This window comes from Cucurbita pepo, chromosome 3, assembly GCF_057944985.1.
Source record: "Cucurbita pepo subsp. pepo isolate OVF chromosome 3, ASM5794498v1, whole genome shotgun sequence".
NCBI lineage: Eukaryota > Viridiplantae > Streptophyta > Magnoliopsida > Cucurbitales > Cucurbitaceae > Cucurbita > Cucurbita pepo.
Genome location: NC_141800.1, coordinates 1,444,908 through 1,468,352, shown reverse-complemented (window position 1 = coordinate 1,468,352; position 23,445 = coordinate 1,444,908). Strand labels below are relative to the sequence as shown.

Sequence of the window (23,445 nt, the reverse complement as noted above, 5' to 3'; positions counted from 1 at the left end):
AATAGCAGCCGAGCCGAAGGGCTGGTCATGTCGCTGGGTGCCATGTGACGGTAGCAAGGCGAGCCATGTCGTCACTCGGTCTCACAAGCACTAAGTTTAAGTAAATTCTTTCTCTCGGACACCTTTCATAAACACTTTGACTTCCCTTGCTTGCCCGGTTAATCTTTCATAAACAAGCACCTGGTGCTCCCTGAGCCCGAAGCTCCGCACTCTTGACTACTCTCGTTTATCATTATCTAGAGCTTCTCGATTCAAGGTTTCTTTGGTGCAACGTTGTCGGGTCAAGGCGCGAGTTACAGTCCGGTTCGGGTTGGCTCGGTGGCCGTCGGCTGCAGGTTGGTTTAGCTGGGGCGAGGGAAACTTGGGCCTGCAAACGTGGGCTACTAGATCGAAAGGGTTTTGGGCTTAGGGAACTTGGACCGAGGGTTTACAGGCTAGACCGGCATGGGCCATTGCAGGTGTTTGGGTTGTTGGACTTGCGTGACATGCTGGACCGAGGCTGAACTATTGAGATATAATATTTAGAGAATATATTAGTTATAGAATATATCTCAGATATTATATCTTAATATTCTATTATAATTTGATTTATAATATATTTTATTTTAGTCGGAATATTTAATTAGTTCATATTCTCCTTATAAGTAGGTATTAGTTGCTAGCTTGTATCATATTCAAAGCTTATGAATATCAATCAAAACATACCTTCGCAAATCGATTTCTTATTCTTAACATGAACCGGTCTCGATTATCCGGTTCAGGTCTGACCCGGATCTAATTTATCCGAGTCGACGCTATTTCTCGATGGATCTCTCTCTCCCTTTGCGCGATTGTTTCCAACGTATTTTCCCGTCCTTTTTCTTCCTCTCTGTTTGCTTCTCCTCCTCTCTCCCACAAAATTTCATGGCTGATAGACGTCAAGGGATGCAGATCTCATTTCCTTCAAAATCCAACTTTCGAGTTATTTATAACGTCACGTTACAATAGAAGTATGAGCACTACCAATCACATGCTTGCTTCTTTGCAACCATTTCAAGAAAACTTTTTGAGAGATAGGTTCATAAATGCCAAGATATGTTCAATAATTGATTTACCCGAGTAACCATAATTCCTTAGAAGTTTAATTTTAAACAAAACTAAGCCACTATTATGTGAATTCATAAACTCCCAATGAACCAACTGAATTACAAATAAAGAAAATAACTACAAATCTAGACATAATAATAAAAGTAAATAAAGTAGTAATGTAACTATGACGTTAAAATTTCTGACAATTCCACTCAATTTCTCTTTTAATAATTTCATAAATGTTAATTGTAAGTAAAGGGAATAAAACATGTGACCAAAAAATAAAATAATGAACCAAAAGTAGGTGAGTGGCTTAAACACAAATATGAGGCGCTTCTGTATCCTCAACTAAATATAATAGCAATAATAATGATGATAATGAATGACCGAAATATAATTTAGTTTCATCAGACAAATCTGTCCTATAAATATGTGAATGCCCACCCTCACAAAATCACACCTTTCAATAAATCCAAACCTCTCTCTTTTACTCTCCCATCAACCGCTTCCTTAATTTCTGACTTTCTTCTTCAATAACATGACTTCTAATGCCTCTGCTGCCACCCCTCTTGCAAGGTATCAATTTTCCATTCATTAATTATATATGGTTAGTTTAGGGAATGATCGTGGGTTTATAAGTGATGAATACTAACTCATTTGTATGAGGCTTTTTGGGAGTCCTAAAGCAAAGCCATGAAAGTTTATGCTTAAAGTGGGATATTAACCTGTGTAATTTTGGGGTTTTTAGACTGGAAGGCAAGGTGGCGATTATCACCGGCGGTGCAAGCGGAATCGGAGCTAGCGCAGTGAGAATTTTCCATGAAAATGGAGCCAAAGTCATCATCGCCGATATCCAAGATGAAGTCGGCCAAAAAATTGCTGACCAACTCGGCGAAGGCGTAAGCTATATCCGTTGCGACGTGTCCAAGGAAGAAGACGTCAGCAATCTAGTGGACGCTGCTGTCTGCCTGCACGGTAAGCTGGATATCATGTACAGCAACGCCGGCGTCATCGACCGTCCGTTTAGCGGAATATTGGACGTTACAAAATTTGACTTGGACAAGGTAGTATTTAACTATTCCTTAATCCATAAATAACATAATTGGAGGACAAAATAAAATAAAAAGGTTTATTAATTTATTTGACATATAAATAATAAAAATACTTCCAAAATCTAAGTTGTAATTTTCCTTTAAAAAAAAAAATAATAAATTGATGTGAGGTATGTTTTTTAATTTTACAAAGTTATTTTTGTCTAATTTAACCTTAATAAATAATACCTACATGTCATTAATTTGAGATCCACATCAGTTGTAAGGAGAACGAAACACTTATAGAAAACTCTCCCCAAACGTTTTAAAAACTTTGAGGGAAAGCCCGAAAGAAAAAGCCTAAAAAGAACAATATTTGCTAACTAAGGGTGGACTTGAGCGGTTGCACATGATATCAAAGCTAGACACCAGGCGATGTGTGAGTAAGTAGGTTGAGCCCCAAAGAGGTAGACATGAGGGGGTGTGTCACACTGGCCCCAAACAAGGAGGAATGGAAGTCCCACATAGATTGAAAAAGCTATGATACTGACTCTAAGGGAGTGGATTGTGAGATCTCATCTTTAGTACTAAATTTTAACTATTAGAGTGGTTAGAATTAATTAGTATTAAATTTTAATTACTAGAATGGTTATAATTAATTAGTATTAAATTTTGAGTAGGGTAGGATTAAGTAAATGAATACAAAAAGGCAGTTGGATTCTTAAGTAAATGGGTAATTTAGAGCATTGGAGGCTGATCAATTACTGTATTATTAAATGACATGGAAGGTATTGGGAGTGAACGTGATGGGGGCATTTTGGGGGGCAAAGCATGCAGCCAGGGTGATGATACCCGAGAAAAAGGGGTGCATTTTGTTCACAACCAGTGTAGCCACCAACATTGCAGGCCTCTCAACGCACCCATACGCAGCCTCCAAATGTGCAGTGTTGGGGTTGGTTAGGAACCTAGCGGCGGAACTTGGCCAGCACGGGATTAGAGTCAACTGTGTGGCCCCTTTCGCCGTGGCCACAGGGATTGCAGGGCCCAAAGACCCGATGCAGGCAGAGATGATGGAGAACATGGTCACCCGCTGGGCCAATCTCAAGGGTTGCGTCCTCAAAGCCAATGACATAGCCACGGCTGCCCTCTACTTAGCTAGTGACGAGGCGAGCTATGTGAGTGGACTCAATCTTGTGGTCGATGGAGGCTACAGTGTTGTCAATCCTTCCATGCTCATGACCATAAGCACGTTCGCTGAAAATAAGTGATGCCTTTTATTTAATTTTCTAATTTCAAAGTTTGAACTTGGGTTGATTATTAAAATAATACCCACTTAAATGAGGGTTGCTTCAACTAAGTTCAAATTAAATCCTACCTTCGTGGGTGTTTAAACATTTGGGTGTCAAATTTCAAGTAAATGCTTTATTTCATCCGTTACGAGATTGTTATTTGTTTACGTCATTTTATTATCATTTAGCTTACTTCAAAGTCCATTCACATTTATTAATTAAAGAGAGAGAGAATTATACGATGATAGTGATGATAGTACCTCATACGTGAAATTATTTATAATATTTTAAAAATTAAAAGGAAGAATAATTAGAAAACTCTTAAAATGGTCCAAGTCAACCAAGGGGCGAAATAGTCATTTTACCCTCCATCAATAATCAATAAAGAATAGAGAGTACACGGCAAGAGTTTCAAGTTCGAGTTCTTATTCCCTCTCCTCCCATATTGTTGGCCACTAATACAATAGCACTCAATATTTTTATTACTTTCCTAGCTTCTCAAATCAATTTCATAAAAAGAGACATAGCTAAAAATTGAGTAATTTCAAGCCATTATTTTATTGCTTTGTAACAAATTGTTGAATAGCATGGTGGGCGGCTATTTGTGGCGACAAAAGGCACCTAATTTTGAGGGTATTCAAAGATTTTGATGTTGGGATTAGTAATACCAAAGCCCCCATCAATCAACAAATTATGGCCACTCACATACCGACTCTCATCACTCGCCAAGAACAAAGCCGCATTCGCCACATCCTCAGTCCTAAGCGTAACCCCTTTCAAATTCGCCATTGAGTTCATAGCCATCTCAAATTCCTCCCCCTCCAACCCCACAAACCTCGTAGCCAACGGCGTCACCATCGCAAACGGCGACAAGCAGTTCACCCTAATCCCAAACTGCCCCAACTCCACCGCCGCGTTCTTCGTAAGCCCCACCACCGCATGCTTCGAGCAAGTGTAAGCGTGCGAGGCCGAACCACCGACATACGACGCCAAGCTCGCTGTCGATATAATCGACCCGGTTTTCACCGGGATCATGGCCTGCGCTGCGTGTTTGATGCCAAGGAACACGCCCGTGATGTTGACGCTGATGACTCGTTCGAAGTCTTCTTTTTGGTTGTCGATGATTCGCGGCTTGCTCGGGTCCGCTATCCCCGCGTTGTTCATCATGATGTCGAGCTTGCCGAATGCTTTGACGGCGGTTTCAACGGCAGCTTTGATTTGGGCTTCGTCTGTGACGTCGCAGTGGACGTAGAGGGAGTTGGTGGGGCCGCCAAGTGCGGTGGCGCATAGTGCTTGCCCGAGGTCGTCTTGGATATCGGCGATAACTACTTTGGCGCCGTGGTGGACAAAGAGTTTTGCTGTGCATTCGCCTATCCCACTTGCGCCGCCGGTTATGATTGCTACTTTTCCCTCGAGCCTAATGGATTACATACTAATACGCTTAACAATCAGAAATAGGATTGGGATTTAAATAGGATACACCCCATACTCAAACCATAAAAGAAATAATATTAACTCTTAACTAATTATTATAATATATTCTACTAATATTATATCGGTAATTGAGAGCGTGATGTGACAATATTAATTTAAATACTTTTTAATGTTTATGTTCATATTTTAAATACAATATAAATGGAAATGTCATAGGGCTCAGCGCCTCTCCTTGTTTGACTATCTTGGGTAAAAATGTTCTCAAAATATTATTAAAAAAAAAATAGTTTTTTAGTGTATTGATGAATTATTGGTTGGAGACAAGATGATTAAAACACATAAAGTCTAGATCTACATGTTCATATCAAATAGCAGCGGAAGGGATCGTGTAATTTTCTATATAAACTACATAAAATTCTTAGATTATGATTATTGGACGATGAAAATCTTACATCGGCTAATATAAGGAATGATCATGGATTTATAACCATGGAATACTTTTTTCATTGGAATGAGACCTTCTGGGAAGCCCAAAACAAAGCTGAGAGCTTATAGTCAAGGTGGACAATATTATACCATTATGGAGAATCGTGTTGTTAGCTAGGAAGTTGAAAAGCAGAAAAAGTTAGCCAAATGTTGGTATGGGTTACCTCCTTGGTGCTGTTGGTGCAGAGATAAGCTGACTTGCCATGTCTTCTTCTTCTTCACACAGAGGAGAGATAGATAGAGAGAGAGATGGAGAGAGAGAATGGATGGAGTTAGAGGGAGAGGGGACAAATTTATAATGGAAAAAGGTTTGAAGATTAAACAAAACAAAGTTGGTTTAAAAATTTGAGTTTTTGAAAAGACAAAACACGAATATCATTGGGTATTTGGAGAATCTTATCTTAACATCAGGCGTTTAAGATGTCCAATCCACAATATTTTAAATTAATAATTTGTGTGGTAGTATGTTGGAGGATGCACCGTCTTACTCACTCAGATCATGATATTTATATTACTTAGGCCCTCGTGTGGTCAGTTGGGGGCCACTTTCGTGTCATCACCTCATAATATTTGAGATTCACGACATACTCTTTTCACAATATAGTTTTGATAAGAAGTGGTGCTGTTATACGACCCCAAATTCACTATCGGTATACTCGACTCTGTTTCGACCGGAATCATGACCTACTTATTAGACACAAATATAATAATATTTATTAGACATAATAATCTAGTTAATACACTCTATTTAATTTGGGTATAAGTTTTGAGAATGGGTATTTTAAAAGATGAAAGTCTACCTCAGAAGTCTTCCTTATTATTTTCTCCGTTTTGAATTGAAAGAAAGCCACCAAAGATATGATTAAAGGTTTCTAAAGGAGACTAATCTGAAATTGCACGTGTCACTTCATGGGTGGACTAATTTTTCTTCGTTTGATCCTTATCTTAATTACTAAACTATTCAAAGTACTTAATTAAAAAATGGTATGACCGTTCATCAAAATCACATCTATTCCAACCAAATTAAACATACCTCCAAATGTGTTATAGGAGGAGGTATGGTGTCAACTCTCCATCACTCATTGGCTTTGTGTCATAGCGTGGTCGAGCGTTACAAGACGAGTGTCTTCCTTTGAAAATAGGTTTTCTGAGAATAGTATTAGACAATACGGGTGTACCAACATTGCTCCCTAGCCCATGTGTCAGAGGTTGATATGTGCACCGGATATCTGATACAATATTCGTAAATTACTCGATAAAGATACAAGAGGGTTTATGCCTCGATAGAACCCTAAAGAAATGGATGTTCAGGATGTCCTAGCGATATAGTAGACTTTTGGGGTCGGTTCTCAATTAGCGTGCTTGAGCGAGTAGCAAATGTCCAGAACATCCTAGGACTTATGATGACATTACGATACATCGACCGTGTTGTTGGGAATCTAGATGAAGAGATAAGATGCGATTGTATATGAGAGACTTTGGCCTAAAGTAGAGATGAGAAAAGTTAGTTAGAGTCGAGGATTGAAATGAACATAGGCCGTGTGTAAATGAATATAGGTTGTGTATGAGTTGTGTTAAGTTGGCAAACCAAAACTTAGCCTGCAATCCAATAGTCCCAAAGCTTTAAAGTTTGTCAACTAGTGTGAAGACAATGACTCCGCACCATTCAAAATGTACAAGAAAATTGACTTTTTAAAAAGTGTTTTTGACTTTTTATTACTCTCAGTTTTATTCTTAATTTTTTAAATTTCTCAATAACGTAATTATATAATTATGACGTTCAAATTTCAAACAATTTCCCCATTATTTAAGGGACTACCAATCAGCTTCACACTTATATTGTTACTTTATACCAAACTCTGTAAAATCTCAATTTAGTTACTTATATTTTAATTAATTAATTAATTTCAATTGTTTATCTTATTAACACGTTTATCGAAAACGGAGTGACGTCATTAATGAGATTTTTTAATACTTTCATGAAAGTTAATTCCAATCAAATAAACAAAAAATAATAATAATAATAATGATGAAATAAAAGTAGGTAAATGCCTTAAATAGAGGAATATGAGACGCATATGTATCCTCAACTAAATAAAATAACAAAAATAATAATAATAACCCAAAAATAAATTAGTTTTCCCCTATAAATATGTGAATGGCCACCCTCACAAAATCACACCTTTCAATAAATCCAAACCTCTCTCCTTTTCTCTCCCATTAACCGCTTCCTTAATTTCTGAATTTCTTGTTGAACAAGATGAGCTTTAATGCCTCTGCTACCGCTCTCAGAAGGTATCAATTTTCCATTCTTTTCATTAATTAATTAATTAATTAATTAATTAATTATATAATTTTGGGGTTTTTAGACTGGAAGGCAAGGTGGCGATTATCACCGGCGGCGCGAGCGGGATCGGAGCTAGCGTAGTGCGAATTTTCCACGAAAATGGAGCCAAAGTCATAATCGCCGATATCCAAGATGAAGTCGGCCAAAAAATCGCTGACCAACTCGGCGAAGACGTAAGCTATATCCATTGCGACGTGTCCAAGGAAGAAGACGTCAGCAATCTTGTGGACGCCGCCGTCTGCCGGCACGGCAAGCTGGACATCATGTACAGCAACGCCGGCGTCATCGACCGTCCGTTTAGTGGAATATTGGACGTTACAAAATCTGACTTGGACAAGGTAGTATTTAATTATCCCTTAATCCAAAAATAATCCACACATTAACAGCCTCATTCGTGGTAATTGAAGGTGTTGGGGGTGAACGTGATGGGGGCATTTTGGGGAGCGAAGCATGCAGCCAGGGTGATGATACCCGAGAAAAAAGGGTGCATTTTGTTCACAACCAGTGCAACCACCAACATTGCAGGCCTCTCAACGCACCCATACGCAGCCTCCAAATGCGCTGTGTTGGGGTTGGTTAGGAACCTAGCGGCGGAACTTGGCCAGCACGGTATCAGAGTCAATTGCGTGGCCCCCTTCGTCGTGGCCACTGGGATTGCTGGGCCCACAGACCCGAAACAGGCAGAGGCTTTGGAGAACATGGTGACCGGGTGGGCCAATCTCAAGGGTTGCGTGCTCAAAGCCGATGACATAGCCAGGGCTGCGCTGTACTTAGCTAGTGACGAGGCAAACTATGTGAGTGGGCTTAATCTTGTGGTCGATGGAGGCTATAGCGTTGTCAATCCTTCCATGCTTAAGACTCTTAAGCTCATGGATTGAAAATATAGTTAATTTTATTTTATTTTGGAATTTAAATGTCTATTGTGATAATATAGTCAATTGTATTTTGAATAATACCCATCTAAATTAGCGTTGTTTCAATTAAGTTCAAATTAAATGCGTCTAAACATTTTATTATTATGAAATTGTTATTTGCTTTTTATAGCATTTTATTATTATTTACCTTACTCCATTCAAACTCATTATTTAATACTTTTCATACACAAACTAGATATAGAAGACAATAAAAAAATTAGATTTAAACTTAATACAGAAATTCTAGTTAGTTGAAGAATTCTCCTTGAATTAAATGTTTTAAAAATTCAATTTTTTTTAATTATACATAATGATATCACTATTTTTGTCTTCATCCTTATCTTACATCCTTGTCTTAATTGTAAAACTATTCAAAGTATTTAATATTTTTATAAGTGTTACAATTTAACACTTTTGTAAATGAAATTTTATTATGTACCTAAGAATAGACTCGTAATATAAAGAATTTTCATAATCCTTATATTCAACTTCATAGTTTGAATGCTTAGAGTCAACATATAAAGTCAAAGTAACTCCAAATGTTATCGTTTTGAGAATTATATTTTTTGCTTGGTCACCCTTCACGAACCAATTTAGTTACTACATTCCAAGAACCTGAACCTCACTAATGTGGTAGTACACGTTTTTTAGTTGAGGAGCCGGCCATATAGTTACTAAATTCCAAGAACCTCACCAATATGGTAGTTGGAGAGTGGTGATGATAACTCGACACGTTTCTTAGTTGAAGAGCCATATAGTTACTACATTCCAAGAATTCTTAGTTGAGGAGCCACGAGCTTGGTAGGACATCACCATTTACTATCCCATCACACGTAACGATTCAGTTCGAGAAGTTATCACCATTTACTATCCCATCACACGTAACGATCCAGTTCGAGAAGTAAATATTTTTGGAACGGGAAGAACCCAAAAAAGAAGAATAAGAAATAAAAAAAAAAAAAAAAAAAGAATTCAAAGCACTTTTTGAGCTTATCAGCACCGGGCCGCTACAACATCTTAGCAGGCTCGACCGATCCAATGGTTTTGGTTGCTGGGCTCACTTGTACTTCCTCGAACTTACACCGTCCCCTCTACACTTCAAACCATTACCCTGCACCAAGGAAGCTCTCTCAGCGACTGTATCAGCGAGGTCTCTTGAGGGCCGCGCTTGTTCCCACGCCCTAGTTGGGCTGGCAGTGACTTTAAGCGAACCCAGCCTCGACCCATATAAGATCTGGTCTCTGAGGTTCTTTGAACAACCTACTTTCTCCATTACAGAGCTTCTTCCCCATTCCAATCCATCAGATATGCTTTTTCTTGAACCCTTCTTAGAATTAGACTTCGTTGTTGCCTTGAGTTCATCATCCATTGAAGGCCTTCTACAACAGTGGATCCAATCATAACTTTTGTAATTCTCCATATTTAATTCTACAGAATCAACATCACTTTCACCCAAATCCACAACTTCCCCTGCCTCCTCTTTACCCCTTTTGATACCCAAAAACGCCTCAACTTCACGAGTTTGTCCCTCACGAAGCACAGCACTGAGTTTAGCAGATTCCCTTCCCCTTCTTTCACTCTCAAATTCTTTCACAACTTTCACAAGTGATGATTTCGTCTCACCCAATTCTCTCCCCAGCTTCTTGTTCAAGCTCTCCAGCCTTCTCCGAAGCTTCCTTTCAACTTCCAGCTCTCCAGCCACGGACTCAATAGCAGCCTCCACAGCTTCTTGCTCCTTGCTCTTCCAAGCTTCCTTCTCTTCAGCAAACCACCTCATCAGATAGCTTATCTCATTCTGCTCATACCTTTGCTCTTGGATGAGCTGATTGATCTGCAATCGAGCCCTCTCTAGCTCGGTGTGTAAGGCTGAGATTAGAGACATGCTCGTTGAAGGACGATCTTCTTGGCCCCATACACGGGTAATGATTTTGAGAAGCTCCTTTGAAGTTGTTAATGTAGTACTAACATCTTTCAATCGCGATTTAACGCCAACATTCGATACGCTCGGAGTTTGGACTCTTGATCTTGTCTCAATCTGTATCACAAATAGAGGGAGTCCCACCTCGGCTAATTAAAGGAATGATCATGGGTTCATAAGTAATATCTTAACATCAGGTACAACGTACCTCCATAAAACTAGCAGTTCTAACAGAATCAAGAACCCGAACGCCATGATCGGCAAGCTTTGGCCTCTGAGACATGGATGGAGTTCTTCGACGACTTCCTGTCCCCGACCGACCCCCCCTCTACAAAAGTAAAAAGAACCCAAATCCTTAACATAAATGAATTGGAAGTAACAGGCAATGTTAGATGATATTGATTACGAGGGGCCTTTCATCCACAGAATTGAATATCCATCATTTTGTTCCAAATCAAATAAGAACAGAGTTTTGCATAGAGAAAACAGGGCAAAAAGCAGAAACCCACCTCGGAAACAGGGCTATGAGACGGATCGGAGAGATGAGGCGGCAAACAACCAGAATGAATCGACCGTGTCGTTTTCTCAATAGCCTTCATTTCCTTTCTCGATTTCCTCTCGTGACCCTCCTTCACTGTCGTCAACGGCAACTCATTCATCTCCCACAGAGTCGCTGCCAGCTTCCTCGCCGAGACTGTAGCTTGCTTGGACCGGGCACTGCCGCACTGATGGAGCTCGTAATTGGGGGATTCAGTGGAAGGAAATGCAGAAGCAGGGGATCTCGATCCGGTCCTTTTACCCACCAGAATCGCTCGTTTAAACTTGTAATTTTGAAGAATCGAAGATGAGGAAGAAGCCGATGAAGAACAGCCTCGTTTTCGGATTTTCCCAGGAATCAATTCCACCGCAACATTCTGCCTTGGCATCGTCAGCTCCAACTGGTAGATCCGTACATCAACAAACAATGGCTAAACTCCTCGTCCGCTTGTTCATTCGAAAGAAAAGCAAAACAGTTCATAAATCAATTGAAAAAAGCAAAGTACCGTTTCAAATCATAGCAGAGCCAGAATCTAGAACAACCCTTAATGGGTCTATGAATGAACACTGAAACAAGAACTTTAAAAGAAACCCCACGAAGAAACTGCAAGAATGATCGGAAGAAGCAACTTAAATAGAGAGTAGTACAGACACTGTAACTGTAAGATGGAGAAAGAAGGAAGAAGAAGCAGAGGAAGGCAAATAAGCGTAAAAACTGCAAGGGTAAAATAGGTATTAACGTGGGAATTTGAATTATAAATAAATAAATAATATTAAACTTGACTTGTTTCCACATTTCCAGCGTGGCGTAATCGAATTGGGTAAAAACAAAAATAAAATATTGAATTAGTAAATAAAATATTGATTTGGTAACGGCGTCGTCACAGAATTTCGGACACTGTAATCTCGTGTCTGCGGTCAACGAAAAAAGGTAGATTCGGAAATTATTATTATTTATTAGAATATATTTGGGTTAATATATATAAATAAAATGGGATGAATAGAGGGAATTTTAGGGAGACGATAGGGACATATTTGGCACGCAAATTCAGCGACCAATTAAATGTGGTTTCAAAATAAATATCTTCCTAAATTAATTAATTTACCATATTTTCCAACAATTTACTTTTACTTTTTACTTTTTACCTTTTTACTTTCAACAATGAAGAATGAAATCATCATGCTAACTCACTACATTTCCTTCCTTTTTCAACCTTGAACAACCACGTCTATTAATATTTGCAGTATCTAATTATTTTGTTTTAATTTAACAACGTTTTTAAGTGATTACGAACAACGATCATCTACATTATTATGATATTTTATATTATGAGCATAAATTTTTATGGATTTATTAACAAGCTTCGTACTCGTATATTCATAATTTTCTTCTTGATTAATTAATATGTGACTCCAACCATCCTTGACGTTTAAAATTTGATTATGTCATAGAAATAATTTTGAAAATATTAAAGACTGATAGAAACATATGATAGGAAATTATGTGGTGTTTTGATGTGGGTCAAACTATTGATTGAAAATGAGATTTTACGCAACCTATTGCCCACCTTTTTTAACGCATGTGAAGCAAAAGCTTTAGACTACACTTTTCTTGTAAAAATAAAAAATTAAAAAAGAAAAAAATTGACTACACTCTTTCAAATACACCAAACCCTTTATTATTATTATTTTACCAAATTCAATCAAATTGATTTTATAGCATATTAAATACATTTTAAAATATAAGAATGTGACCAAAAAAAAAAAAAAATTGTCTCTCATTTTTATGCAATTTTCAATTTTATTTATAATATAATAAGAAAATTTCAAATATGTCACATCAAAGAAAAAGATTAAATTAATTAATAGGTGTGTTGACTTATACGAAGATAGGGGAGTTGAGTGATTTGAGTTGAGAATAAGGCCCCCGACAAGGTCCAGACTTATTTTAGAAAGATTTGGACGGTTGGATCACCACACACTTTCTTAGGAATTCTCGCTTGTTGATCGAGGTCCCTCGTAATCAAGTATTCAAGTCCTAATAAGCATATTCAAATTATTCTGGGTGTATATATATATATTAATTAGAGTAATCAATTTTAAAAAATATATGTAAACCATTTAATTCCATTAAACTTTGGTAATGAGACAGGAGCTGATCATCGAGATTCTCAAATCATGAAGATCCAATAAAGCAGGAGCTCAACATTATATTCATAATGGGCTTGGCCCAAAACTAACGTTGTTGGGCCTATTACATTGGTAACACCACCCATATTACATAAAAGGCCCAATTACAAAGCCCACTTCAAAAGATGGAAGAAAAGTAGAGGGACCGGCCCGTTAAAGGGACCATGTCGCTACTTTCCTTCTACTATAAAAAATGGTCTCTCTTAATCACAACCTTACATCATCCACCATTCGCCACGTGTCACTATCCCAATCGCCCATTACCCTCTAAATTTTGCCCCAACAAAACCGGCTTTTTTTAAAAAAAAAAAACAAATTTAATTTATAAATTTATTAAAAAAATGTTTAAAATTCAACCGTATTTAACATAAAACCCTGTTATTTGAAAATTATTAAATTTGGAAAGGCTCTGGTGGGCCCAGTGTGCATTAAAAAAGTGGGCCCAAAAGTGGGCGGTAACCCGCATGCGGATCAGGTGGGAGCTGGAAGAAACCATTTCCGGGCAAGCCGCAGGCCCTGAATTAAACTTGACGTCTCCATTTCTCCTATTTATTTATTTCCTATTTCTCTCTCTTCATATATATATATATATATATATATTTTAATTACAATAAGACTGTATCTATCGATCAAAGATCAAAACTAAAAGGTGTACCTTGTTAGTATAGATAATAACTTTTATTTACTTTAAGCATTTATTAGTAAGCATATTCTCAAGATTGATCTCATTTGAATGTTGGCTCGATCCCTTCGTATACTATTCCTTAATTTATGTGTCATTAAAAAAGTACGACTCTTTTGAATTATTTTATATCTTTTAATTTGTAATTAGGTACGAGTTGATTAATGATAGTTTTAGGGTAATTAAGATTGTAAGAGTTATATGAATGTAGTGGGATAGCCCATCTTGTTGCATTATTTACAGATTTTTATAATAGTTACAAAAACTGACTATACAGCTTTCAATATTTGTATGATATTCCCAGTCTCAATACAAAGGACCAATACTTTCAGTTTCATTACTTTATTTAACAAGATTCTCTTTTATCACTTTTATGTCTAATGTTTTTATTTTAATCCCTTTTAATTTATTTTATGTTTTCAAAATTTATAGATGAAAATTATTTTTTTTTTCTTTTCTTTTATGAAAAATTAATAATAAACTAATTTTTTTAAAATATATGGACTCGACATTTACACAGACGAAAATGAAATGAAAGTACACGAACGAACAAGACAAAAAATGATATTTTATTCTCCACCGAAGAACATATCGCTTCAATCCTTTCTCATAGATTAGATTTAAAGATATTAATTTAAACAAGTTTATATACATATTCATTGGCTCATAGCATGAGATTAGAATCTTAATATTTTAATAACTAAAACCATCAATGTACTAAGACGGGTTGTTCCATTTTATTTTATTTTATTTATTCCTAACGAACTTAAGGCCATTTGTTGTAAATTTTATATTCCAAATGTTTGATTCGTAGACCATAGTTAGGGAACCAACACAACAATTCAAATCGCCATTGGATTTTGATACATTACCCTTGGAACACAATGATCTACCCGTCTCGTTTCATTGAACCCACCCCTAAATTCCAGGGTTTACTACGATTGTCACAAACTTTACAATACATGTATTAAGGAGAGATTTTCACACCCTTATAAATAATATTTCGTTCCTCTTTTGAACCGATGTGGGTATGAGTCCAGCGTCTTAGGTGTCCTACTTTAATACCATTTATAGCAACTCAAGTCCACCACTAACAGAAATTTTCTACTTTAGTCCGATATGTATCGTCGTCAATCTCACGATTTTAAAAATATAGACTTTTTATTAAAAGTTTGCAAGTCATAGTAAATTATTTATTTCATTAGATGTTAAGAGTAAAAGAATGCATTAAATGAAAGTATGAGAGAAATTTGTAGGAGTCTCTAGAATGCCTGTGTGACATCATTTCTTGAAACTTGCATGTCTTTTTCATTTTTTAATTATAAAATAAAGTTTCAAGCTTAGTTGTCAAAATTATATAAAATTTCCTTAAATATGAAATTGGTTAATAATAATAAGAACAAAATACAAGCCCTCCCCATGAGGAAAGATATGGGTTATTTTATAATATATTTCAACAAACAAATGAAAAAATAATAATAATAATAATTTTTTAGGAACTTTAAATTAATTGAATATTTAAAATACAATAAAATTAAACATTTAAAAATGCATAGAAATTAACTGAATCTTAAAAAATTGGGATAAAAAGATAATTTTTTAAAATTAAAAAGAAAACTGGGCTGGAAATAGAGGTGGGTTTTGTCCGACATAATATTATTATTTATTCTTTTTCTAAATAAATATCAATTTCATCGTTATTAGATGCCATCAATTTAATATATTTTCTTTTTCCCAAAATACCGTAAAGTTATTTTATTACCATTTTGCTATATTTAAAAATACATATTTAATTTTAAGATAAATATATATTTTCTATCAAAAATTAATTGATATAGATAATAATTTGGAGTAAAAAAAAAAAAAAAACTCTCCCCTCCCTCTGAACACCAGCTAAGTCTTGGTCCCCTAAATGACTGCTCAATGATAAAAGAGATAGGGGTACAGAGACCGTTAGCAGGTTTGCCTAGAAGCAGCCACCCTTGAAAAAGTGCGTATATACGTTTGAATTTCATATAAATATAATATTTTTCAATTTTTTTCGAAAGAGGAGAGAAAAGTGAGAGATGTCGGGAGAGATCGAGATCGGGATCGAGATGGAGATCGAGAGAGAGAAGGAAGAAGAAGGCAAGTGTTGTGTGTGGGTGTGGGTGAAGAGTCAATATTAGCGAAAGGATGGAATTGAAACACGACTATACATATTATCATATATCTATATATATCTATATATATATCTATTATGTATATATTGTTAGACGAACACGACTCTCCACAATGGTATGATATTGTCCACTTTGAGCATAAGCTCTCATGGCTTTGCTTTGGGTTTCCCCAAAAGGCCTCATACCAATGGAGTTAGTATTCCTCACTTATAAACCCATGATCATTCCCTAAATTAGTCGATGTGGGACTTCCATCATCCAACACCTCCCCTCGAACAAAGTGCGCCTCCCCTTAATCGAGGCTCGACTCCTTTGGAGTCTTAGTCATTTTTGACTGCCTTCGAGGAGGGGCTTGGCTCCTTTTCTTTAGGAGTTCTTTGTTCGATATTTGAGGATTTGAGGATTTATCCATCTATTGGCACGACTAAGTTTAGGGCATGGCTCTGATACCATGTTAGACGAACACGACTCTCCACAATGGTATGATATTGTCCACTTTGAGCATAAGCTCTCATGGCTTTGCTTTGGGTTTCCCCAAAAGGCCTCATACCAATGGAGTTAGTATTCCTCACTTATAAACCCATGATCATTCCCTAAATTAGTCGATGTGGGACTTCCATCATCCAACATATATAATCTTATCTCATCTCTGGTGGGTTTTATTGGAAAGGGAAAAACAAGAACAGCTTGGGATTTGTTTCCACTTATATTTATATATATATATTACTCTGTGCAAACAGAAATTTGGATTTGTAGCTTTTAAACTAATGTCAATGAGTGTGAAGGAATGGGTGAATGGAAGAATGGCAGAAACAAAAAGAGTAATAATGTTGTCATGCACGTGACTCCTATTTTACTTCCCACCCCTTTCTACCACCTTCGCTTCGGTTGTCACATGTTCTCGAGGTCGATACAATAGTAAGCCTCTAATCGTTTGTTAATTCTAGTAACCCTCAAGTTTACTTAGTTCTCTTAGCTCAGTTGATGCTAGCGTACTTCGATACCAGTTGTTAGTCCTGATACCAATTATTAAGATCGTTCAACAATGCACACACTCGATCAAGATGAACACAAAGAACAGGAGAGAGAAAATTTAAGGAGGAATATTGGCTAAAGGTTTATTATGATGACTTCAAGTATGCATGTCTATATACATGATTTCAATTTACTAAATATAGCTTTGAAAATTTTAAACTGAGACAAATATATCTCTGTCAAATTTTTACTAAATATCTATCCTATCTTTTCGAAATATCTTCCAAATATATCTCTACTAAGGCATCAAGACTCCCTATCCCAACATTTAATTGATCAAACTTGCAGATGTTGTAATCTTTAGACTTTCTCGTAAAAAAATGTTTCACTTCCCCTCTTAAACCAGTGTGGGATCTTCTCGCGGCCTAGTGTCCCCTCGTTCCCTTCACTAGTCAATGTGGGATCTCATAATCTATTCCTGATGTCTGATGTCTGACTCTCGTACCATTTGTAATAGTCCAAACCTACCGTTAGCAAATATTGTCATCTTTGGATTTTTCCACAAAATTTTAAAACGCGCCGAAGAGAAGTTTCCACACTCTTGTAAAAGATGTTTTGTTCTCCTTTTCAACTAATTTAAGATCTTTCCGAGTGAAAAAAACAAGGTATAAAACCATGAATTTTTAATATAATAAATAAGTATGATATGAAGTGATTATGAGTAGTTATATTATAAGTAAAAAAAAAAGTGATATCTCATTGTTATTATTTTGATATTGTTCACTGAAATTAATGATTGATGCATTCGATCACGCGAGTACCTCAATTCTCTCTCATATTTTTCATAACCCTATTTCTCTGTATCTCTCACTGTCATGTCTTTGGAGACTTTTTTTTTTTTTTTTTTTTTTTTTTTTTTTTTTTTTTTTAAGAGAGAAAAGAAAAAAAAAAAAAAAAAAAAAAAAAAAACATGTGTTATGAGAGCCACTCAAGTAATAAGACTCCAAAAAAGGACCCCCACAAATAAAATCCACACTCCCTTCATCTCCCTATCTGCAAACCAAAATGTCTATAAACCACTTCTCTCAAGACTTCCATCAGCCCCTCTTCTCATCTCCCCACCTCCCCATCATGCTTAATAACAACCCCAAATCCTCCCTCTCCGACCACCTCAAGCAGCCCATGTTCGAGAAGCCCTTAACCCCAAGCGACGTTGGGAAACTCAACCGCCTCGTTATCCCCAAGCAGTACGCGGAGAGATACTTTCCCCTCTCACCCTCCTCCTCCTCCGCCGCCGCTGCCACTGCCCACTCTGCTGACAAGGCCTTGCTCCTCACCTTTGAAGATGAGTCTGGAAAGCTGTGGCGCTTCCGTTACTCTTATTGGAATAGTAGCCAGAGCTATGTGTTGACTAAGGGCTGGAGCCGCTTTGTCAAAGAGAAGCGCCTTGACGCTGGTGATTGCGTCGTTTTTGAACGCCACCGCTCTGATGGCGACAGGTTGTTCATTGGCTGGAAGCGCCGCTCGACGCCCTCTCCGGCGGAGACTGCTGTGGCGCCAAGTGGCAGTGGCGGTGGGTGTTGGACTAGAATGTTCTACTCTGCAAACCCATATCCTTCTCATCATCATCTTCCTTCACCGCCATACCAATCTCCGGGTTCTACTCTTCCAGGTTTTTTCTTTTTTCTTTTTTTTCTAAAAGAATTTTAAATAAGCCCAACATTATCTATTACTGAAATTTTCTTCCCAAATTTTATTTTTCCTTTTTGAAATTGAACTTAAAAATGAATATTACCTTTATCCAATTGTATTGGGATCATAAAGGCCATCTTTTTCTGACCAAAAATTGGACTAACAAACGGAGTAATTTTGAAAACTGAAATCGAATAGTTTTATTTTTTAGTGAAGAATCAATAGTTTAATATAGTCAATAGAAAGCATGAAGAATGCTATAATGTTTTTTTATTTATTTATAATTTTTCGGGAGCATCCATAAATCATGCCTTTAACCACTCATAAATTCGTACTTTAAAATATAAAATACAAAATACCCAGAAATTAATTTGATTTTTTTTTTTATTTCTTAATTTGATAAAAGGGTTTTTTTTTTTAATTAAAAAAAAAAAAGTTGATGTATGCGCATTGTTTTCAGAGTCCTCTGTTCAGAGTCAAACAGTGTCGGTTGGGAATTCAAAGATACTGCGGCTGTTCGGGGTGGACTTAGAGTGCCAAACCGACATGTCGGAACCTGAACCACCGTCGACGGTCGGAGGCGTGTCAAATATACCGGGTCGGGATCCGACCCGCCACATTTTATACTCACATTATTCTTCTGCCGTTCCTCATCACATGGTATGCCAACTCAACTTCATATTATAATTAATTTCCCTTTTGTTTTTTTTTTTTTTTATAACTTTAATATATATAAAAAATTGTTTTGCATCTCCGATTCCCTTTTGGATTGTTCCCTATAATCAGACAGGGTTAGAGTCAAAATGGCAAAAAAAAGGAAGAAAAAAATACGCTTAAAAAAACAAGTTAGAAAAGTAGTGGTTTAATTAAATTGAACGGTCACCTCTTTTGGGGACAAAATCTGAGCATGAATCTAGCATTTTAGCTCCAAATATTGCTCAGTTTAATGATGATTCAATGTCATATATGCTCACTCATTTATATTAAATAATGCAAGGGGATGACCTAACTAAACCATTATATGAGTAGCATGATAAAAAGCATCGCTACACTTAGTTCTGTATGCTATGCACATTTTTCGAACTTAACACTAAACAAATTAAACTTAGAACACAATCTACAAAATCCACACGAAAACAATGGAAGAACAAAAATAGTTCTATTGTAAGGGGAAAAAGACAATGGGTCAATATTTACTCTATATTTAGTGAACATAAAAGTTTGATTACTAGAGAGTATGATTTGTAGCAATTTGGGATCAATACAAAGTCATCCAGTGTTGTATTTTTTTGTGTCTATACTAAAGAAAGCACAAGCCAATCAATATGAAAATGCTAGAAACGTATGTATTTTTATGAGGAGATTGGGAAGACAGAAGAAAAGAAAAGGGAAAGAAAGAGAAAATGGTAGGTTTCCAGATGGTGAGGGGGACATCGTACATTGACAGCAAGGGGGAAATGATATCGGACCATAAACTCTGCACAAATAAACCAAACCTCTGAAACTTAAGGTCACTCTCTGCCTTCACCTTCAGACATCACTTCCACTTAAAATTCAAAACCTTCCTTTCTTAGAAGCCTACACTGTATGGACTTAAACCTATTCAGTTTTTACTGCTCTTTTTGTACAGCTATTTCAAAGTTTCTAATTTTTAAGTTTTCTTCTCTTTTTCGTCTTAACAACTACTTAGTTCGGCTAAAATTCTGCAAATCCTGTCTGAAGAATTTTCTTTTTGTTTATCTATAGTCTGTAACAGATCATTTTAAGGGAGCCTAAAATGTGGTTGTAACAGGATTTCACTTTCCCACAAGATGTCAAGCAGACGAAATATCAAGGATAGAGATGTGTGGATGTGACGTCCCTGTACTGCAAAACCCACTTTTTTATCTTTCACAATTAAAATCCCCCACCAGTTCGCTTGGGAAGGGTCGCCCCATCAAATAAAAAAGAAGGGGAGATAGAATAGAGGGAAAAAAAAAAAGAAGGGAAATCCCAGATTTTCTGGCCGAGTTCCCGAGGTCAGAGGTGGGGGAAGGTGAACAGAGATCACAGATAAGTATGTGTTGGGTGTGGAGAGAAAAAGAAGAAGTGGGGTCCAAGAAGAAAGCTAGCAAGGGCTGACGTCAAACATGCAAATCGGACACTAGGGCCGTTGAAGGTCAGGAATGAGGAATTTACTTTACTACTGTTGAGATTCTGGCTCAAGATTTTTGAGAGAGGCTCAAAATATGACTAATGGAACACGGGGAGAGGGTATGGGAGAGGCTAATGCTTTATTTGAGTGGGTGGGATTGGATGGATCGGTGGCAGTCCCATCGTACTAGCCTACCTCTACCCCTACTACTATCTTTTATAAGTCTTAGCAAAATCTAACCTTTCTTTCACACCTCAATTATATAAGCATTTACCTCACAATTGTCGTGTCCTTTCAACCTTTTTCTGTGAATCCATCTGTGATCTAATCTGCTCTGCTTATCGAGAGGATATTCATTTCATGCCATGTCTGCCCCTGCATTCAATACGGAGATAAAAATTGATAGCAGTTTTGGATGAAAAGACATCTTAAAGAACATATTCATGTTTCCTCGCCCAAAGACTTTAACGTTGTGATGAGCATGCTTTTATTATGACTAAGAAAATAACAGAGAATTCAACTCGTGATGTTTTGACAAGTTCCGATTACAACATATCAAGAGAGTATGTTAACTTTATAATAATTTAAACTATGGTTTAAAAGTATTTCATTAGAAAAGCCTACAATCTCAAATGCTAGATCAAACTCAAGTGAGCGTACAAATCCTCTGAATATTTACTCCATGGCCACATTTCGAGAAAGTTTGCATCAAGGAAGAAACCTACCAGATTTCAGATCGAGGTAAGTAGCAGTGACATAAGGTAGAAACAGAAAAACTGTACTCCTCTTCCAACTCACTCTATTGTGATTGGTCTGCCAAAAACTGTGGAGTCCATTTCAGTCCTATCATCATACTCTCAAACAGACAGTGTGTTCTTTTTAGCACGTTAGGCACATAACTCCAAAGAAACCAACTAGCTCATTTGCAATCAACACAGCACCAATCAGAAAAACTATCTACTGTATAGTATACTGACATATTTTGTTACATTTCGACTCCGTATTTGTAGTGTAGGCTATAGAACAAATGAAAACAGTAAACGATGAGGTGTCTATGAGTTGGTAAGACAAAATGTTTTAGCCTCTTTTTTTTTTTTTTTTTTTTTTGGTTAACTTATTTACGTTTTGGGAAAAGCAAGTAATGAGATCATGCATTGATGATTAGCATGGAATTGTGTTGGGTCTACAGCATCTAAAATGAGGTGCAAATGTTCAGTACAACTTGCAGAATTATAAAAAACATAACATTAACTAGTGGTTGAATTAGACATAATATCAGCATATTATTACCTGTGCGAATGATGAAAAGATAAGGAGATCTTGCTAGCGAGGCCCATAAATGTTCGGACAAAAGAGGTAGCCATTGACCTCTCTGGTTGATGATTTTCTAATCTCCATCAGTGGCTTTGATAGTGGGGGTCCCCAGATATGTGCAAGCTATCATTTGCATTGAAGAAATGGCTTATCAAAGAATGAAAAGACTCTACTTTAGGGATATGTTGGGCAAGCATAACTCAATTATGCTGACTAAGTACAGTACACATATAGTAACAGCTAGTGATAATTCGTCCACGGTCCATTCCACTTCATCTTTTCATCAATCAGATCATTTGCGACTCAAGAATACCCTTGAAGACAGTGACAAACAACAATACCAAAAATCAGCATAGTCAATATTTGTAATCATCTAAAGGTAATCGAAAAATTTACATTTCAAGGGCTGCATAAGAGTGAATATGGGAGTTCAGCTCATGCGAACTTAATCAATAACTCGAGGGAAAATATTATCATACTGTCACTCTCGTTTAGGAAAAAAACTTTTAACCAAGTATCACAATAAGGCTTGCAAGAACCATGTGCTTGAAAACTGAAAAGATAAGAAGCAACGGCAAGCATGAAACTAGACAGCAGACACGATACTGAGCAACCTCATAATTGATTCCTTTTTAAAATGTAGTCCTAAAAAAAGCATAAAAAATATGAAGCAATTGGCAGTACCTCATTAGTTTTCAACAATTCAGGCTTCGTTTGACTCCAGTCATTTTCAACCTTCCCTCCCACCATAATAAAATGTACTTGAGCATCTCCACAGCATCTTATGACCTAACTCTGCCACTACGTTTCTTTCTCAATTTGCAAAATCAGCGTTCAACTCTTTCTTGTCAAAATAAAGAGTTATGGTTGCACTGGAAACTCAATCCACCATGCAGATACCTCAAGACATAATTGAAAAGCCAGAGTGTTATTAACGTGAACGCAGGGGCCAGCTGCAATGTACAATTCATGCCTGAAGTGTTAGGAAAAATTATCCAACTTTGAGATAAATGGTAAACCAAACCTTATGGGAGCAGAAGTTATGTCCCTGTGGTCTTTTGCGAATTTCACACATTTTCTCAAATGTGCCAGGAGTAAGTTTGGACCAACAATCCAACTTCCAAAAGGACGAAGGATAAAAGGCCTTGAGAGTCCCAAAGGAAGACCACATAGGTAGAAACAAGAAAAGAACTGCTGAATTATTCATTTAGCAGCCAAAAACAGCTTCCTTCACACTAATATCTCCATGCCTTCTTGTAAGCAATTTTAGTC

The 23,445-nt window shown here is 36.8% G+C and overlaps 5 protein-coding genes and 1 long non-coding RNA gene across 8 annotated transcripts; 3 read left to right on the top strand and 3 right to left on the bottom strand.

The window, feature by feature from the left end:
- The first annotated feature begins 1,527 nt into the window (after positions 1-1,527).
- LOC111791637 ((21S)-21-acetoxyl-apo-melianone synthase SDR-like) lies at positions 1,528-3,536 on the top strand. The gene is made up of 3 exons (XM_023673044.2): positions 1,528-1,644; positions 1,817-2,132; positions 2,888-3,536. Exons 1-3 carry the CDS (start codon positions 1,607-1,609, stop codon positions 3,365-3,367), a joined length of 834 nt encoding a protein of 277 aa, XP_023528812.2. The 5' UTR covers positions 1,528-1,606; the 3' UTR covers positions 3,368-3,536.
- A 386-nt stretch (positions 3,537-3,922) lies between these two features.
- LOC111791026 (secoisolariciresinol dehydrogenase-like) lies at positions 3,923-5,636 on the bottom strand. Of its 2 annotated transcripts, none has more exons than XM_087121837.1 (2): positions 5,473-5,636; positions 3,923-4,805 (listed from the first exon to the last, which is right to left on the bottom strand). In XM_087121837.1, the coding sequence occupies exons 1-2, from the start codon at positions 5,511-5,513 to the stop codon at positions 4,010-4,012; spliced, it is 837 nt and encodes a 278-aa protein (XP_086977963.1). In that variant the 5' UTR covers positions 5,514-5,636; the 3' UTR covers positions 3,923-4,009. The 2 variants fall into 2 exon arrangements, with proteins under 2 accessions (XP_086977963.1, XP_086977964.1); XM_087121838.1 differs by having other exon boundaries at positions 5,275-5,606.
- A 1,827-nt stretch (positions 5,637-7,463) lies between these two features.
- Positions 7,464-8,635, top strand: LOC111791025 ((21S)-21-acetoxyl-apo-melianone synthase SDR). Its single transcript, XM_023672200.2, has 3 exons — positions 7,464-7,603; positions 7,678-7,993; positions 8,063-8,635. The coding sequence occupies exons 1-3, from the start codon at positions 7,569-7,571 to the stop codon at positions 8,531-8,533; spliced, it is 822 nt and encodes a 273-aa protein (XP_023527968.2). The 5' UTR covers positions 7,464-7,568; the 3' UTR covers positions 8,534-8,635.
- Positions 8,636-9,028: 393 nt separating this feature from the next.
- Positions 9,029-11,730, bottom strand: LOC111789959 (uncharacterized). The gene is made up of 3 exons (XM_087122074.1): positions 10,997-11,730; positions 10,696-10,815; positions 9,029-10,604 (listed from the first exon to the last, which is right to left on the bottom strand). The coding sequence occupies exons 1-3, from the start codon at positions 11,411-11,413 to the stop codon at positions 9,627-9,629; spliced, it is 1,515 nt and encodes a 504-aa protein (XP_086978200.1). The 5' UTR covers positions 11,414-11,730; the 3' UTR covers positions 9,029-9,626.
- Positions 11,731-18,034: 6,304 nt separating this feature from the next.
- LOC111791709 (B3 domain-containing protein At2g36080) lies at positions 18,035-20,709 on the top strand. 2 transcript variants are annotated; one of them, XM_023673178.2, is made up of 3 exons: positions 18,035-18,705; positions 19,186-19,385; positions 20,518-20,709. In XM_023673178.2, exons 1-3 carry the CDS (start codon positions 18,099-18,101, stop codon positions 20,563-20,565), a joined length of 855 nt encoding a protein of 284 aa, XP_023528946.2. In that variant the 5' UTR covers positions 18,035-18,098; the 3' UTR covers positions 20,566-20,709. The 2 variants fall into 2 exon arrangements, with proteins under 2 accessions (XP_023528946.2, XP_086978681.1); XM_087122555.1 differs by having other exon boundaries at positions 20,472-20,709.
- LOC147793047 (uncharacterized) lies at positions 19,423-22,850 on the bottom strand. The gene is made up of 2 exons (XR_015420394.1): positions 22,150-22,850; positions 19,423-21,234 (listed from the first exon to the last, which is right to left on the bottom strand). It is a non-coding gene; the product is annotated as an uncharacterized LOC147793047 (long non-coding RNA).
- Between the last annotated feature and the right edge of the window lie 595 nt (positions 22,851-23,445).

Coding starts and splice junctions, on each gene's coding strand:
- LOC111791637 (XM_023673044.2), top strand. CDS start 1,607: ATGACTTCTAATGCCTCTGCTGCCACCCCTCTTGCAAG. Junction 1,645..1,816: donor GCTGCCACCCCTCTTGCAAG/GTATCAATTTTC, acceptor TGGGGTTTTTAG/ACTGGAAGGCAAGGTGGCGA. Junction 2,133..2,887: donor CAAAATTTGACTTGGACAAG/GTAGTATTTAAC, acceptor ATGACATGGAAG/GTATTGGGAGTGAACGTGAT.
- LOC111791026 (XM_087121837.1), bottom strand. CDS start 5,513: ATGGCAAGTCAGCTTATCTCTGCACCAACAGCACCAAGGAG. Junction 4,806..5,472: donor GCACCAACAGCACCAAGGAG/GTAACCCATACC, acceptor GTAATCCATTAG/GCTCGAGGGAAAAGTAGCAA.
- LOC111791025 (XM_023672200.2), top strand. CDS start 7,569: ATGAGCTTTAATGCCTCTGCTACCGCTCTCAGAAG. Junction 7,604..7,677: donor TCTGCTACCGCTCTCAGAAG/GTATCAATTTTC, acceptor TGGGGTTTTTAG/ACTGGAAGGCAAGGTGGCGA. Junction 7,994..8,062: donor CAAAATCTGACTTGGACAAG/GTAGTATTTAAT, acceptor TGGTAATTGAAG/GTGTTGGGGGTGAACGTGAT.
- LOC111789959 (XM_087122074.1), bottom strand. CDS start 11,413: ATGCCAAGGCAGAATGTTGCGGTGGAATTGATTCCTGGGAAAATCCGA. Junction 10,816..10,996: donor CTCATAGCCCTGTTTCCGAG/GTGGGTTTCTGC, acceptor TTACTTTTGTAG/AGGGGGGGTCGGTCGGGGAC. Junction 10,605..10,695: donor GAACTGCTAGTTTTATGGAG/GTACGTTGTACC, acceptor TTTGTGATACAG/ATTGAGACAAGATCAAGAGT.
- LOC111791709 (XM_023673178.2), top strand. CDS start 18,099: ATGTCTATAAACCACTTCTCTCAAGACTTCCATCAGCCCCTCTTCTCA. Junction 18,706..19,185: donor TCCGGGTTCTACTCTTCCAG/GTTTTTTCTTTT, acceptor CATTGTTTTCAG/AGTCCTCTGTTCAGAGTCAA. Junction 19,386..20,517: donor CTGCCGTTCCTCATCACATG/GTATGCCAACTC, acceptor TGGTTGTAACAG/GATTTCACTTTCCCACAAGA.